Source organism: Trachemys scripta, chromosome 3 (assembly GCF_013100865.1).
Source record: "Trachemys scripta elegans isolate TJP31775 chromosome 3, CAS_Tse_1.0, whole genome shotgun sequence".
NCBI classification, from domain to species: domain Eukaryota; kingdom Metazoa; phylum Chordata; order Testudines; family Emydidae; genus Trachemys; species Trachemys scripta.
Genome location: NC_048300.1, coordinates 2,237,282 through 2,253,237, shown reverse-complemented (window position 1 = coordinate 2,253,237; position 15,956 = coordinate 2,237,282). Strand labels below are relative to the sequence as shown.

General features: G+C 42.2%; 1 protein-coding gene across 4 annotated transcripts in view; it reads left to right on the top strand.

The window, feature by feature from the left end:
* The first annotated feature begins 67 nt into the window (after positions 1-67).
* The window catches only part of ENTPD6 (ectonucleoside triphosphate diphosphohydrolase 6), a 29,591-nt gene continuing 13,702 nt past the window's right edge, over positions 68-15,956 (top strand). For 2 of the 4 annotated variants that reach the window (XR_004644902.1, XM_034763932.1), the window contains exons 1-9: positions 68-129; positions 3,273-3,586; positions 5,561-5,637; positions 6,741-6,884; positions 8,869-8,944; positions 10,782-10,817; positions 13,355-13,443; positions 14,125-14,204; positions 15,329-15,393. Coding sequence is in view for 3 of the 4 variants with exons in the window: in XM_034763932.1 (XP_034619823.1) it covers positions 3,328-3,586; positions 5,561-5,637; positions 6,741-6,884; positions 8,869-8,944; positions 10,782-10,817; positions 13,355-13,443; positions 14,125-14,204; positions 15,329-15,393 (826 nt within the window). In the remaining variant the exon portion in view is untranslated. Of the gene's footprint in view, positions 130-566; positions 586-3,272; positions 3,587-5,560; positions 5,638-6,740; positions 6,885-8,868; positions 8,945-10,781; positions 10,818-13,354; positions 13,444-14,124; positions 14,205-15,328; positions 15,394-15,956 lie in introns of those variants that run through there. The other 2 variants (XM_034763934.1, XM_034763933.1) reach the window with 2 other exon arrangements.

The following is a 15,956-nucleotide window of genomic DNA, read 5'->3' as shown; positions in this document are numbered from 1 at the left end:
GTGGGCGGAGACTGAGGGCCAGGCGGCGGGTTCGGGCCGCGCATGCGCACTGGCTCCTCGCCGCCGCGGGCGGAGGCCGGGGACGCGGCGCCGGGCGGTGTCGGGGAGCCCCACGCGGGGCGGGCGGCGGTGAGCGCTGCGGGGCCGGGGACAGCGGGGGGGGCCCGCCCTGGGCTGGGGGTTCCTGGCTGATCCCCGCCGCTGTCCCGTGGGGCCCGGCCCGGCCCGGCCCGTGCGGAGCCCGGCGGTGGCGGTGGCGGTGGCGGGGCCGGGCCGGGCCGGGCCGGGCCCCGCGGGAACTGCCGGGCCGGGGAGACATTGGGACCCGGCTGGGCGGGGACGTGCCGCGTGTGACCCGGCGGGGAAGGGGATGGGCCGGCGCGGTTCGGTGGATGTCATTGGAGAGAAGGGGCCGGGGCCGCTCGAGGCGCGGCCGGTGGGTTGTGGGTTGTGTCGTTTCACAGCACGTGCCACTGCTGGAACGTTACTTCGCAGCATTGTGGGGTTGTTGGGTTTTGTTTGTAAATCCTACACCGGGTGCACGTGCTCAGCGTTAAGCAGCGTGTAAGGACTTGTCGGATCAGGGTATTAATGGGTTATTTTCAGTTTAGACAATTTCCTAAACAGGAACCGTTTTCTATAGACATTTCAACACAACAGTTTCCTTGTTGATTGTTTTCAAAATATATCGCTTAGTGCATCAAAATGATTCTCCCTTGCCCTGCACTTCGTGTCATCCACGTCGGTCTAACATGCTGCCGGATCAGAAGGGTAGGGTTTTGCCGCTACTTTGCACTGCTGTAAGTGATTGTATAAGGTGCAGAGCCATGATGGGTTAGGCCCACTGACCTTCCTCTTACAGATAAAGCCTTGTCTACCCTGGGAGCCTAAATACACATTGCCCTGGTCCTTGTGCAGTCATTTATATCAGTGAAAAGTGGTGCAAAATCCTACCACTTTGATCTGGCAGTGCTTTGCACTCCTTGCACACTGCACTAGTGTAAATTACTATACCAGGTACAGGGCGTAAGTACGGCCCTTTTGGGTCAGACCAAAGGTCCATCTAGTCCAGTATCCTGTCTTCTGACAGTGGCCAATGCCAGGTGCGGCAGAGGGAGTGAACAGGGCAGGTAATCATCACGTAATCCGTTCCAGGAACTTTCCTTGGTGGTTTTTTTTTGTTTGTTCGTTTTTTTCCCCCTGTGTAACCTCTGTGAAGCATTTCTGGAGCTCCCAGCCTCCCCAGGTGTACAGCCAGTTCTGTGTTGTGAAAGAAACCTCTTGCCAGCTCTGTATGGTGGCCAGGAGCTCTTGAGTCAACCTGCAAACCTCCCTGGAGCCTCATGGATCTTGAAGTTGTGTAGCACATCCGTTTGCCAGATTAGAACAGATACAGTTGTTCAGTCAATCATTGAGCCAACACACTGTATTCTAAACTAGCAGAAGACTTGAGTGGCGTTGCGTCTCCACATGCCAGGTCGAAATACAGGATAAAAGGCGTTTCGTACTAATTTAGTATGAAACAAGCAGCTTTTTCTTTAAATGAAGGATGTCCCTTAAAACACGGGACTGTTGGAAACCCCAGCCAGAGCTGCAAGGGCAATAAGTACTTGTACAACACGTTGCATAATGAAGTTTGTCATTCACTGACATGTTCCCTAATGTTGCCAAGGGTTACCTCCTTGTGCTCTGGAAAGAGAGTGTACTGATGCCATATTTCTGTCTCGCTAAGCCCTTGTGTGTAGTAAAATGGTTATGTATCTAATAAGGGATTTATACTGTTCATGTCTTATAAGTTAGAGGTGGGTCTGAATTGCCACCCAGAATCCAAATGCAGCCTGAAGGAGCTGGGTGTTTCCTGCTAACGTTTTGTGAGAACAGCATGCTATGGTTCAGCTATTCTGCACTGTCACTTTGGCTTTGCCAGTCATGGCGTGTGTAGGGCCAACAACTGGGGAGAGAAGGAGGTAGCTGCTATTTGTTCTTTATAAACAAAACTCCCTATTACAGAGGAGCCTCAAGGAGATCCTGATTGTAGCCTTTATCAGCAGATTATGCACTTGTCTTAGTGACACATTTTCTCAGGTATTTAGATGCAAACTTACCCTGCGTTATCTGAGATCAAATTTAGGGGTGAAATCCTGCATTGAAATCAACAGCAAAACTTTCATTGGCTTCAGTAGGGCCAGGATGTCACCCTGGGATACTGGTGGGTTTGGAAAGCACAGGTGTCTCTGCTTCCCAACGTTGAACTGCCACTATCGTCTCTCAACGTAGGTTTTTTACAAAGCTTTCCTGTAGTATTTGAACACATTCTGTGCAGTATTTGACATGATTCACACTGCACAGGTGTCGTCCGATGTTTGGCTGCATGTGTTCTCCCTGTGTGCTGCCCCAGCTCTGTGCAGACAGCTGGCACAGCAGACCTCGAGCGAACTGCCCAATGACCACAAAATCCATTAAGGTGCAAAGGCACCCAGCCAGATTTATTGTTGACGAAGCACAGTAATAGCACCTGGCAGACTCTATGAGGATACTAAGACATGTTTGCTCGTGACAATGGACGCAGCTCAGTCAGTGGCAGGACTTTCCACTGCTCCCTAGGCTGGCCAAAGACACTCCCTCTGAGATACAGCTTTATACACCAATACAAACAAGTTACGTATCACCCTTGACGTATCAGGGTGCCACCCATTGCCTTGTACCTGTAGGTTCGATTAAAACATCTATATTCGTCACAGTGTGATCCTGACCTTATCTTCAGGATGGGTCAGTGTGTTCCTGTTATCTTTGGGGAATGTGCTGGTATCGAGGTGTTCTGGTACCACCTTTCTGGAATGTGTTTGCGTATATATTCTTGTACCTAGCACTACTTAGGAATGTGTGTTTCTGCAATATCAGCCCAGTTCTTGCCAGATTCTGTGAGCAGGGCCTGACTCTTGCTCACAACTTCACTTTGCTTTATAGTAGCAAGTTTTGACCATTACTTTAAGCCAGGCTTGAGGCCTCATACAAGGCCTCTAATACAAAGCCTTCTGTTTCAGGCCCTCTTCCTACTACAACAGGAAACGTTCTCTCAGCTCCATCAGTTTGCATTTGTGCAATCTTTCTGAACAAACACTGAGCTAAAACAGATTGCACATGTATGCGTGGGAGTGACCCTGTTATCTTAGTTTGATTCTGCTTTTATGTCATTCTTGTAAGAATGTATTGTGTGTGTCCTAATAATGTGTAAAGGATTAAAATAGGTTTTCCTTTTTCTTTGATTGTAGAAGTGACATGGAATCCACACTTTTGGCGTGAAAGAGAAGAAGCGACATTTGATAAATGGAAGCCATGAAGATATCAAAACTGTTCTATGGTTTGGGGATTTTTGCATGTGTAGCTATTTATGTTGTTTATATAAAATGGCATTTGGACTCCAAACCAATCTCCGGTACAACAGAATGTGCTACTGAAAGTAGGGGAGACAAACTAGACCATCAGACATTGATGACTGATCACTCAGTGTTTTATGGAATTATGTTTGATGCTGGAAGCACTGGAACTAGAATACATATTTTTAAATTTACACAGAAATCAAAAGGTATGACAAGCTCGTTAAATTAACGATTTTATTAATTTATCCCCAGGCACCCTTAAGAAATGAGTTAAATCTTAATTAAAGTTTCTTGGAGACCATCCTATTTTAAAACCAATTTGTTTATCTCAGCCCCTGAGTTGGTGATTATCACTGTTAGACAAATGTGACTGATTAGCTGTACTTGTATAGCTCCCATTACTGTAATATCTGAGGTCCTCATTAAACAGTAACGCCTCAGTCCTCAGAACACTGCTCTGAGAGAGAGAGAGATTAAGTGACTTGACCAAGGTTACACAGGGAATCTGTGGCAGGGCTGATCTCCTGTATTCCAGACCTGTGACTTAGCCACTGGACATTCCTTCATCTGAACTTCCTTGAAACAATAGCCTCCTCTAATGCTCCAATTCAGCACAGTACATAAACACATGCTGAAATCATACTGATTTCAATGGGACTGAAGCACATGCTTAAAATTAAACGTGTTTACATAGTGTGCTGAATCTGGGCCTAAAGGATTTTTGAGAAATAAGACCCCAGTTGCCACACACTCGTTCTACCTTGTAGTAACAAGCGTCGGTGATTTAAATTTTGTAATGCACAGTGAATCCAGTCTAAAAGACTAAACGAAGAGCATGCTAAGGATGGAAAGTGAAGCACTTCGGTCGCTAAATGCCAAAGTTACTTGCCTATGCTACTCAGGCCCAGATCCTCCAAGGTATTTAGGTAGCCAACTGCCATTGATTTCAGTGGGAGTCAGGTGCCTAAATACCTTTGAGGATCCAGGCCTAAATAGTAACAAAGGTTTTTGTTCTTCAGTCTGTTAGTGAAGACACCAAGAATTCCCCCCCCCCAATGTTTTAATAATTAATGTAATAACGCTCAAAGCTTGAATCATAGCATTGTTCTAAGTGTTTCTCTGGTGCATGTACAAAGCACTACTTTCAAAATGAACATTGATAGATACTTGTAAGGGAGGCATCATAGATAGAGAGTGGGACTTGTACTTGGATGACCTAAGTTCTGTTCTAGTTCTGCTGCTGACTTGCTGAGTTTCACTAGAAATGTCCACTCAACTTCTTTGCCGATCTGTACCATCACACTAATCCCACGTCTCTCAGGGATGTTGTGAGACTTGGTTTGTGAAGTTCTGTAAGATACTTGGGTGGAAGATGTTGTATGAGTGCTAAGTGTTAAAAAATGCAGGACTCCCCAGTATGTGATTTAGGGACAGATTGTCCTTACTCATCTAGGTGAGCATTTACTCATGCGAGCAATTCCAGTGACATCAGTAGAACTGCTCATGTGAGTAAGGGCTGCCCTACTCCTCCACAGTTCACACCTATAGTTCATTAATTCCTTTTTTTAATCTGAACTGTGTAATTTTATCTTGGCTTCCACATATCAATTCATTAAACATCTTCTTTTACAGCAAGAAAAAAAACCTTTTAATTGCATTGTAAATAACTTTTGGCAGTGTCCTTGAGTACAGAAACTGGGCTGTGACCGTATTTAAACACTATGGGTGTGATTTCAAACATGCTCAGCATTGGCCTAACTCTGCTTCCATTGACGTACCTTGGAGCAGAGTTAGGCCAATACCGAGCACTTTGAAAAGTTCCACCCTTGTTACTTGGACTATTTTGAAGGGAGATTAGCCCAGGTAATAGGAAAAGTGAGGAGATGAAATAAATTCTGAGAAACTTGGATTCTTACTGTTCAGGATATGAACAGAAACCAGCACCAGTCTATCAATTAATTGTGACTCCTAAAAACCATTTTGACAAGGGTTGACCCCCATAATGACAGGTGCGTTTTAATAGTAAGGCTGCCTTTGATTTTCCCCTTTACAGTAGGCTTCAGATTATTCCTATTAGCCTTAATTATGCAAAATTAGCATATAAAGGTTTACTTTGCAAAATGATCTTTTATATCAAGATTTATGCTTTTTTACTCTTAAAAATTATTGCTTTTGCACAGAGACTCCCAGATTAACCCATGAAACATTTAAAGCACTGAAGCCAGGACTCTCTGCTTATGCTGATGATGTTGATAAGGTAACTATGTTTTTTTCTCACTGTAAAAAGATGTCTGATAGAGAGAAACTCACTCTTTATATGCTTTGCAAATGAAGCCGTGTTGAAGATTGCTATAGTACAGTATACTCCTCTTTGTGTCAGAGTCTTTCTGATTGACTTCAAGGGGAATTTGGGGCACTTGGTGTCTCCAAGAATTGCCCAGCATCTTGGAGTGTCAAACCCATGTGCTAAAAGCATAAATATTTCTACTAACTGATTGACTAACATGATTAGGTTGAAAGAAGCAATGTTATTGTCTTCCTGCAAAAGGATGAAAACAAGTCATGTACCATGTTTCATCACTGTCATGATTGATAAATTTCCCAATTCCATCAAATGAGCTAAACAGGCAGTTAAGCCTCAGTTCAAGACTGCATATAAGCACATGCTTATGTGCTCTCCTGGATAGGGATTCTTTCTTGAATTAGTGCTTGAATGTTGTGGCCTTTTCCTGTCTCTGCATAGTTTTCTATCCTTAGGGTCCAAGACCAGAAGGGACCATTGTGATCATCTAGTGTGACCTCCTGTATTGCACAGGCCAGAGAACTGCCCCAAAGTAATTCCTAAAACACATCTTTTAGAAAAATATCCAGTCTTGATTTTAAAATTGCCAGTGATATAGAATCCACCACAATCCTTGATAGATTGTTCCACTGATTGATTACTCTCACTGTTTAAAGAAAAAAAAAATTACACCCTATTTCCAGTCTGAATTTGTCTAGCTTCAATTTCCAGCCATTGAATTGATTATAGCTTTCTCTACTAGACTGAAGAGCCAATTATTAGATATGTTCTCTCTATACATACTTGGAGACTGTGATCAAGTCACCCCTTAAACTTCTCTTTGTTACATTGAGCTCCTTGAATCTATCACTATAAGGCACATTCTTTGATCATTCTCATGCTCTTCTCTGAACCCTCTCCAATTGATCAGCATCCTGTTTGAATTGTGGACACTAGAACTGGACACAATATTCCAGTAGTGGTTACAGCAAGTGCTGGATACATAAGTAATATAACTTGAGATTTTCCTACGCATGGTTAACAAAATGTCTGTATTTCTTTTTCCTCTCTCCTCACAGAGTGCTCAGGGGATACAAGACCTTCTAGAAGTTGCTAAGGATGAGGTTCCTATGGAGTTGTGGAAGTTTACTCCTTTGGTCCTTAAAGCAACAGCTGGTTTACGGCTGTTGCCAGGAGATAAAGCTCAGAAGTTGCTGGATAAGGTACATTTTTTTTTTCCTTTACACTTCAGAGCAGAATTTGGTCCACTATAGAATACATATACGTTTTTTCTTATGCTGCTTTCAGTGTAATTTAAATATTCCGTTTTCACCATTTAGACTGTAGCAGTGGTCAGTTGTTTGATCACATAGTGCATTGTATGTAAATCCTAATACAAGACATCAGTCCATTACAAAAGGGTGAAGACTTCATGATACTAGGTTTGTATGACTAGCCTCTAATGTTCAGCCTTTTATATCTAAAAGCTGTTTGTAAACATATTTAAAAATAAAAAAATATTTAATGTGAATTAATACTGCATAGGTATTTTAAAGAATTTGTCAAAAATATTCTTGGCAAGTAATCTTTTTCTCAGTATAGTTGATACTGTTGGAGTCAAGATTGTAGGTGTTATCAGAATTAAAATGAAATAGTACATTATTCAAAAACAACAAATTAATGATAGCTACAGAAAAGTCCATCCACAACTAACTCCAGCTATAGAGTAATTAGTCTATGTATGAAACTTGATTTAAACAAATATTTTTGGGCATCCTAAATGTGTTTGAGTTAAAACTCATTATAAATATGTCACATGTAAGTTTGAGGCATTTTTAGCTATTGTCAATAGTTTGTTAAGTACTTTAGGTGTCCGTTCTTCCTGGTTTTAATCAGGGTCCTGTATTTTTGAAAATTAACTGGCTACTGAATTAGCCACATAATAAATATGATGAGGCAGACTAGTTCTGCTCAAATTAGCTTTCATTTTTAAAATTGGGTTTCTCGTCCTTATGGTTGTGGGAATACCTATCAAATGTGCACTGGTGCCATATTTTTCAGAATTTGCAAGCAGCATGAAACATGGCTCTGAGAGAAATGTGAATTGTCTCATTCAGCTCAATGTGTGGACTATGAAGCCTAATGACAACTATTCCAGTACTGATAATTTTAGCAGAAACACCCAGCCAATATGTTTAGCAATCATTGTGGGTTACAGTGTTGGATACTGTGGCATAACTGGTTAGTTACAAGAGTGGTGAATTCTGGTATCAAGCTCCTCCCCTATCCACAAAATGTCAGTTTACCTCTGACCCAGCATGCCCTCATCTGTGCTAGAAGTTTCGCCCACTGGATGCCAAAATCCCAAACTGCTTTCCTGGTGCCCAGAGCCCCAACTGTCCCATCCTATCTGTCAAAACCTCTAGCTTCTCCCTGACAGCTGCACCCTGTAAGTTGTGAGTTAGCAAGACATAAATCGGAAGCACACTGGAAAGACAATTCTAGGGCAATGTGAAATTGAACTTAATATCCAAGTATATAACACAAGAAACTGACTTTATCATTCATTTCCCTATTGAATTTACTGAAAGCTGCTGCAGAATTTCCAGTTTGACTCTCCCGAGAAGCCAGAGAAGCCGGGGAACCCTGCTGCAGAATCTAGATTAGAGAATGGGGGACTTTGGCTTTAACTTCCAGTGTAGTCATGAGGCAGTACTGTGCCCATTAGTAATGTTTTTCACCAGGGTGTTCTGTAAAGTATCTGTCTCCTGCCTTCCTCTTTACACACCCGTGGGCTCCAGGTTGCAATTGCCATCCTTCTGGCTAAAGCAAACTAAACCGGATTCCCTTTGAGACCCCATCAACGTTTGTCCTTATTTGTCCAGATCGGCTACTGTCGAACAACACAAGGTATCGTCCTGGGGTGGAATCCACTGGCTGTAGAGCACTGCCATGCAGCCTCTACCAACCCTGTCTCTGCATCACAGTACCCAGCCATTGACTAGATTGACAACTTCTTTAAAAAGCTGAGCCGTGTTTATTCCAAGCTGGATTCTAAGAGCCGCTCAGCTCGAGACTCCTCCTGACTTCAGTGCAGATGCTCAGCAGCACTCTGGATTGGACTCTAGGGCAATGAAATATTATACCACACACCCATCCCTGGCTAGCAAAAACCTCCACTGGGTTTCTCTTTTTCTTTACATTTAGGTAAAAGAAATTTTCCAGGCATCTCCTTTCTTTGTAAGGGATGACTGTGTCTCCATAATGAATGGAACTGATGAAGGTAGGCTGAATGTCTGAGGCATGTTTTGATATTCTTACACGTGAACACTTGTATAAATGAGTTGACCAAATTGCCCCAATCCTGCAGCTGGATCCTCTAGTCCAGACTTTTGCGTCCAAGCTGAGTCTCCACTAACCTCAGTGGAAATCCACATGCATGTGGATCTCTGCTAGCAGATCTCATTGATGGAGTGAGGCCGATGTTTGGTTTTAATTTGTGTTCCAAAATTGTGCCAACCAAAAAGCTTTTGAGGCTTAATGTTTGACTCCTAAATAAGTGGCTTGATTTAAGTGCTTGAGCACCCAGCAGCTCCAGTTGAATCAATGGGAGCTGCTGTATGCTTGGCACTTCTGAAAATCAAGCCACATTTTTGGTGCCAAAATAGACTTGGAAGCCTAAAGTTAGGCTCCCACTCTTGAAAATCTTGGCTTTGAGTTGCCTTAAGTAGACAGTATTAGTTCAAGTTATGTAGTCCAGTTCTTAACTGTAAATGTACAAAGGTTGGTTTTTTTTGAATAGTCTGTAAATGTGAATTAAAGTTGAAAAACTGTTATGGAAGAGAAAATGCAAACTGAGATTAACGAGGTTAAAATAAAAAGAATGCTGAGGTTGGGTCCAAAATTTGATCTAACTTTATAAATTTTTAAGGAAAATCTGCCAAATTCTAAATATCTAATGTTGTTAATGCTGCTCAGATAGTAAACTTTAAAATAGCTACCTTGTTTGCAGGACTTCTTAATTAAAAAAATGTTTTGAGCTCCCTTTTTTTGCTCTGTAACAACAGTTAACTAACACATGCACTGGGCCTATTCACTGAGGTGTGCTGATATTTTAACATTGATAACTATTTTAAGTTGTTAATTAGGCCTATTAATTTCTTTTATTAATAGAAAAGACAATGTTTGTGAAGTGGGAAAAGGACAAAATTTTCAGTTCTCCAAAGTTCTTGGGAGAGGAAAAATAGGAAAATGAAGAAAACCCAAATTCTTAGTATTTATAAAGAGAATAACTTTAAAATGTCTTAAGTGTAACAAAATTCAGTCAGTGCGGCTCTGATGCCAGACAGGAGTTGCTCTACACTGGATTACTTGTTTGTTGATCTTTTAGCTAAAAAATGAAACCTTTAGAACAAAACCGTTGCTGCTTATCCACTGATGTGTTTGATATGTAAAGTAAAGTGGTTGCCAGCCACTTCACGCAGAGGGACTCTGCCAGTTGGCTTGGATGTTATATAAGCGCTTTGGCACAGGGACTGTCTTTTTGTTCTATGTTTGTACAGCACCTAGTACCAGGGGGTCCTGGGCTGGAGCTCCGAGGCACTACAGATAATTAGTAGTAATATAAATATTGGCTGCAGAAGCACGTTCTCCATGTTTAAGGTCCCTAACTTACGTTTAAGATTCTCGATTTTTATGGAAGTGTTATTTCTAAAGTCTGGGGGTCTGATTCTCAGGTGGTGCAAATCTGCATAGCTCCAGTAAGATCAATAGAACTTTGCTAATTTACACCAGCTGAGGATCTGGCCCTTCATTTCTAATTCTAAACCAAGCATTCTTTTGAGGGTTGCATTAGAGAAAACGACTTGCTAAAGGGGGCATGTGACTGGTCTTTTTGCATTTAGTCTGGTGTAGGGTGACAGACCCAATTTGCTGATCGTTTAATCTAAAATCTGTAGCTGAACTGTTGAAAAAGACAGCTGTATTTAAAAAAAAAAAAAACCCTAAATTTCCAGTGACAAAATCTAAATCAAGAAAAATGTTTATGGTTTAACTCGCTGTTTGACATGGACAGATGACATTAGCTGAAGGCGTGTCTTTCTGGAATGTTCTCTTGTCAGGAATTTCGGCCTGGATCACAATCAACTTTTTAACAGGTATGTGTGTGTGTGTAGCGGTGCCTGATACCCCGCAGCTTTTCTGTCTTCACAGTGTCCCTCCCGTGAGCTGATATACAGTGGGTGGGCTGTGAGGAGGTTCGGGGTGGCCAGCAACCGCCTCTGGCTATGGGTGAAATCTTGGCCCCATTGAAGTCTTTGGGAGCTTTACTGTTGACTTTCATGGTGCCAAGTGTTCACCTCCTGTATCTAAGCTTTTACGTGCTCCTTTTTCTTGAGAGACCAGGGCACATGATTCCATCTCTGGAGTACCATTAGCCCCAGGTAAGTCTCTAACTCAGGTACTCTAAATCTTCTTGGCAATTGCACAGAAATAGAGAGAAAATCATAGAATATTGATATTAGAATCTATTTAGATCACAGTAATGATCCCTAGTAGGGCTGTCAAACGATTTAAAAAAAAATCCGCAATTAATTGAGTTTTTTTTTTTTAAAGTTGCAATTAATGTAAAACTTTAGCATCTACAAGTTTTATTTCTTCTGGTTCAGCCAATCACTAAGAGAAACAAGTTTGTTTACATTTTCAGGAGATAATGCTACCTGCTTCTTTTTTACAATGTCACCTGAAAGTGAGAACAAGCGTTCGCATGGCACTGTTGTAGCTGACATTGCAAGATATTTACATACCAGATGCACTAAAGATTCATATGTCCCTTCATCCTTCAACCACCATTCCAGAGGACATGCTGATGACACACCTTTAAAAAATAGTGTTAATTAAATTTGTGACTGAACTCCTTGGGGGAGAACAGTATGTCTCCTGCTCCGTAGTTTTACCCACATTCTGCCAGGTATTTCATGTTATGGTAGTCTCGAATGACAGCCCGGTTTAAGTTGTTCATTTTAAGAACACTTTCACTGCAGATTTGACAAAACGCAAAGAAGATACCAATATGACATTTCTAAAGATAGCTACAGCACTCAACCCAAGGTTTAAGAATCTGAAGTGCCTTCCAAAATCTGAGAGGGACAAGGTGTGGAACATGTCAGAAGTCTGAAAAGAGCAACACTCCAATGTGTAAACTACAGAATCTGAACCATCAAAAAAGCAAATCACCCTTCTGTTGGTGGCATCAGACTCAGATGATGAAAATGAAGGTGCATCAGTATGCACTGCTTTGAATCATTATCAAGCAGAACCCACCTGGTCTCACTTTCAGATGACGTAAAAAAGAAGCTGGCAGTGTTATCTCTCTAAATGTAAACAAACTTGTTTGTCTTAGCAATTGGCTGAACAAGAAGTAGGACTGAGTGGACTTGTATGTGCTAAAGTTTTACATAGTTTTGTTTTCGAGTGCAGTTATGAAACAAAAATAATTCTACATTTGTAAGTTGCACTTTCATGATAGAGATTGCACTATAGTACTTATATGAGGTGAATTGAAAAATAGAATTTTTGTTTAAGTGCAAATATTTGTAATGAACATAATATAAAGTTAGCACAGTGCACTTTGTACTCTGTGTTGTAATTTAAATCAGTATATTTGAAAATGTAGAAAAACATCCAAAAATATTTATAATAAATTTAAATTGGTATTCTATTATTTAACAGCGTAATTAAAGCTGTGGTTAATCACGACTTTTTAAATCTAGTTAACTTGTGTTGCATTAATTGCTTGAGTTAACTGCAATTGACAGCCCTAATTCCTAGTATTTATACTGCAGGTGCTGCTGTTATCAAGCAGGCTGGACACTTGCACAATGTGTGCACATGTGTACTGTGGGTACACAGGAAAAGAATGAAAATTACAGAAGCAAGCGTGCTCCTGTACATCTAGACATATGCTTCAGTGTTGTGAAATTAAAATTTAGACATGGGATATAAACTTTTCTAAACAGCTAGAAAATAAAATGGCTTAAAATAGTGGTAACATGATTGTAACTAAGGCTGTGTCTACACTACAAATGGTACAGTGGCACAGCTGCAGCACTGCATCTATGCTGCTGTAGTATAGACATTTCCTACATGAAGAGAAGGGGAGTTTTTGTTGACGTAGTTAATCCACCTCCCCAAGAGATGGCAAAGTAGACTAGGCCTAAATTTCTCTTTGAAGAATAGTATTTAAGGCTCCCATTTTACAAAGACTTAAAAGTCCAGGAGATTACTCACATACCTAAAAGTTAAGTATGTGTTTAAGTCTTGGCGGGATCAAGGCCTAATATTTGTAGTTTGGGTTTTCATGTTTTCTTTCCTTCTTGGTTTAAGGATCTTAGGGGGGAAAATACAATTATTTCCATACTATGAAAGGTTATCTCTGTGCAGTTTCTCACTCCATTCAGCTAGTCCGCCTTTTCAGTTTGTTTTTATAGCTGGGCAAAAATCCAGGTAGTTAATTACAGACTTGCTTTCTGCTATATGAAAACTAATTGTAACTGTGTTTGCCGTTCATCTCTTATTGTCTATGGGAGGATGGATTTCCCCCCCCCCCTTTTTTTTTTAGCCGTTTATTTGTTTTTATTGCTTTATGGCTTTGAGTTATTACTGAACACACAATGGCTTTCATGATGCATTTCAGGTAGCTTAAATGCTCCAAGAAAAAGAAGTGTAGGAATGCTGGATTTAGGAGGTGGATCAACACAAATGACATTTCTTCCAATCACTGAGGTAAACTGAACACACGTACTGCAGGGAAACACTGGTTTGAATGAATAGGCATTCTGCTTTTCTAGCAAAAGGACTGAGGCGGTTTGTTACATGAAGACGTGCTTCCTACTCGTCTCTTAACAAATCTGGAGTCACTTCCTCATAGTAGCCATGGTACAATGACAGTGGTGTCAATGATTTGTGATCAAGAGAAGACAAGTCTTACCAGAGCTCCTTTCTGGTTAGGAAAATCACAATCTCTTTGTAGTTTCCATTTGTGTCCATAAAAAATTACCATGCAATGGGCAGGATTGATTTTTCATCCAAAGGGGTTCAGAACTGGAATAAGGGGCCATTGCAGGTTAGGAATGAGGTGCATTGATGGAGGTCGTGGAAAGAAGTGTATTTTGTTTTGTTTAAAATCCTTATTTGCATTGGTTTGGTGTCAATATAAATGTTTAAGCGGATATGACTGTAGTGTCAGGTCACTATTTTAGCTCCCGTTCTTATGTTCTGCTCATCTCTAATGGATCCAGGGCTAATCTGAGACTAGTCTGTAAATAACTTATTTCCACAGCCAGCCAGGACTTCTGTGCGGATGGTAACCTGTTCATATGCTCAAATACTGTATTGTTACTCCTTGCTGTTTCTGGAAGTTCCAAAAAAAAAATCTTACAATGACTTCTTTGTTTCTCCTTATAGATAACTCTCCGGACATCACCAGCTGGCCATATCACTTCATTTCAAATGTTTAACAACACATACAAACTGTATTCATACAGGTTAGTTGTGGGGAAAAGAAAGCATCGGGTAAAGATGAAAGCCAATTATTGGATGAATGTGATTTTACGCATGTGCTTAACTTTAAGCATTTACATGCTCTGTGGAATTGAGAATCTCATGAGTAACAGTGTTTACCTCGAATACAAAAACTGGAGAGATGGACTTTGGCAAAATTACTGCTCCTAATATTCACACAAGTTTATTATAGTGATGGACACACTGACAATGGGAAGAAGATCCAGTCAGAGGAATCCTATCACATATTCTCATATAGCTACAGCCAAATAGACTCCACCTTAATTTTTTTCCTTGTTGTGCTTTGCTATGTTGGAGTTTAGGTTTGTTTTTTCTTATTTTCTGTATGTTGGGTGCCTGAAACCCTTTGGCCCATTTGAAAACCACAGCTGAAATCCTGACACTTAGCCAGTGCCAAGCTGAAGGAAATGGAGTCCTTTAGCTAGTTACCATTATGATCATTCTGTCTCCAAGGCATAGGCAGTCTGATTCCATGGGTACCATGACAGCGCACAGAATGTCAGACACACGCTCTAATGGCCGCACAACAGATAGAGGGTTGTGATTTGGCCCCTGCTGCTAGGCTGAAAGGGGTTGGGAGAGCTTGCTCTCATGGGCGGAGGGAGTGTTTCGCATCTCAGTGATTCCCTCCAACTTGTGCTTGGTGGGACGTTGTTCTGGGCTGGAAGAAGAACTGAGACAATGTGGAGCTGTTGGGAGATGGTAGGAGGAGCATTAGGGGAGATCCTTGAGGGCTCCTCCTCCTTGGCCACACAGAGCAGTCTGGTTTTCTACACCCCCACTCCCAGCCCTCCTACAAAAGAAGTCAGGCCTGATTTAGTTGTAATCTGAACGGGCAGGATTTCACTCTGACAGTCCATTCACTCTCCTCCACTTGAGAAGAAATGATTTTGCTAATGTCAGACCGTGGAGAAGAGATGTTGTTAATGGAAGTGACAGCCCAACCTTCACTCGAACCACACGTAGGCTATTCGCTGCTGAGTCATGACGACTTGCTGGAACCATCCTGCATATAGACACGACTCGCTTGTCCCAGCGTGATGCCAGTAGAAGTGTGTCCTTTCACAGAGGCTTTTCTCCTTCACAGTTACCTGGGACTCGGGTTAATGTCAGCAAGGCTTGCGATTTTAGGCGGCATTGAGGGACAAGCCTGTAAGTAATCCAACTCAGAGCTCTTGCATGTCAGTGACTTGTAGGATAATTTTTTATAGGCCAAATGATCCTCTGGGCCACAGGTTCCCAAACTTTTTTTTGCTGTGCCCCCCTCTTTGCAGATTCATGTTCCTTGTGTGACCCCCCACTTCTCTTCCCTCCCTTCTCCTGCTTGGCTTCCCCTCTCCCTTTGCAATCACTCTCCTGGCCTGCTGCCTCCTCTCCTTACAGCCCAGCCATGATCGTGGCCAGGCTGCACCTGCTGACTCCACTCGCTGGCTCCAGACGTTTTCCCCCCTCAGTGGCCTGGACCCTGCTCCCCACACTACTGCCCGGTGCCGGGGCATGGGCAGGGCGGGGTGTGAGAAGCGGGAGGGGGCAGTAATAGGCATTCCAGGGGCAGGCTCACTCTCCAACCCCTCCCCTTGTGCACTGGCTGCCTCCACTGCTCCTGCCTGCAGAAGGGAGGTGCCTCCACCGGCTCCTGCTCCTCAGCAAGTTGCAGGAATGCTCTACTTCGCATCAGATCCTCGTGCACTCCCAGCAACTTTGTCCTGCCCCCC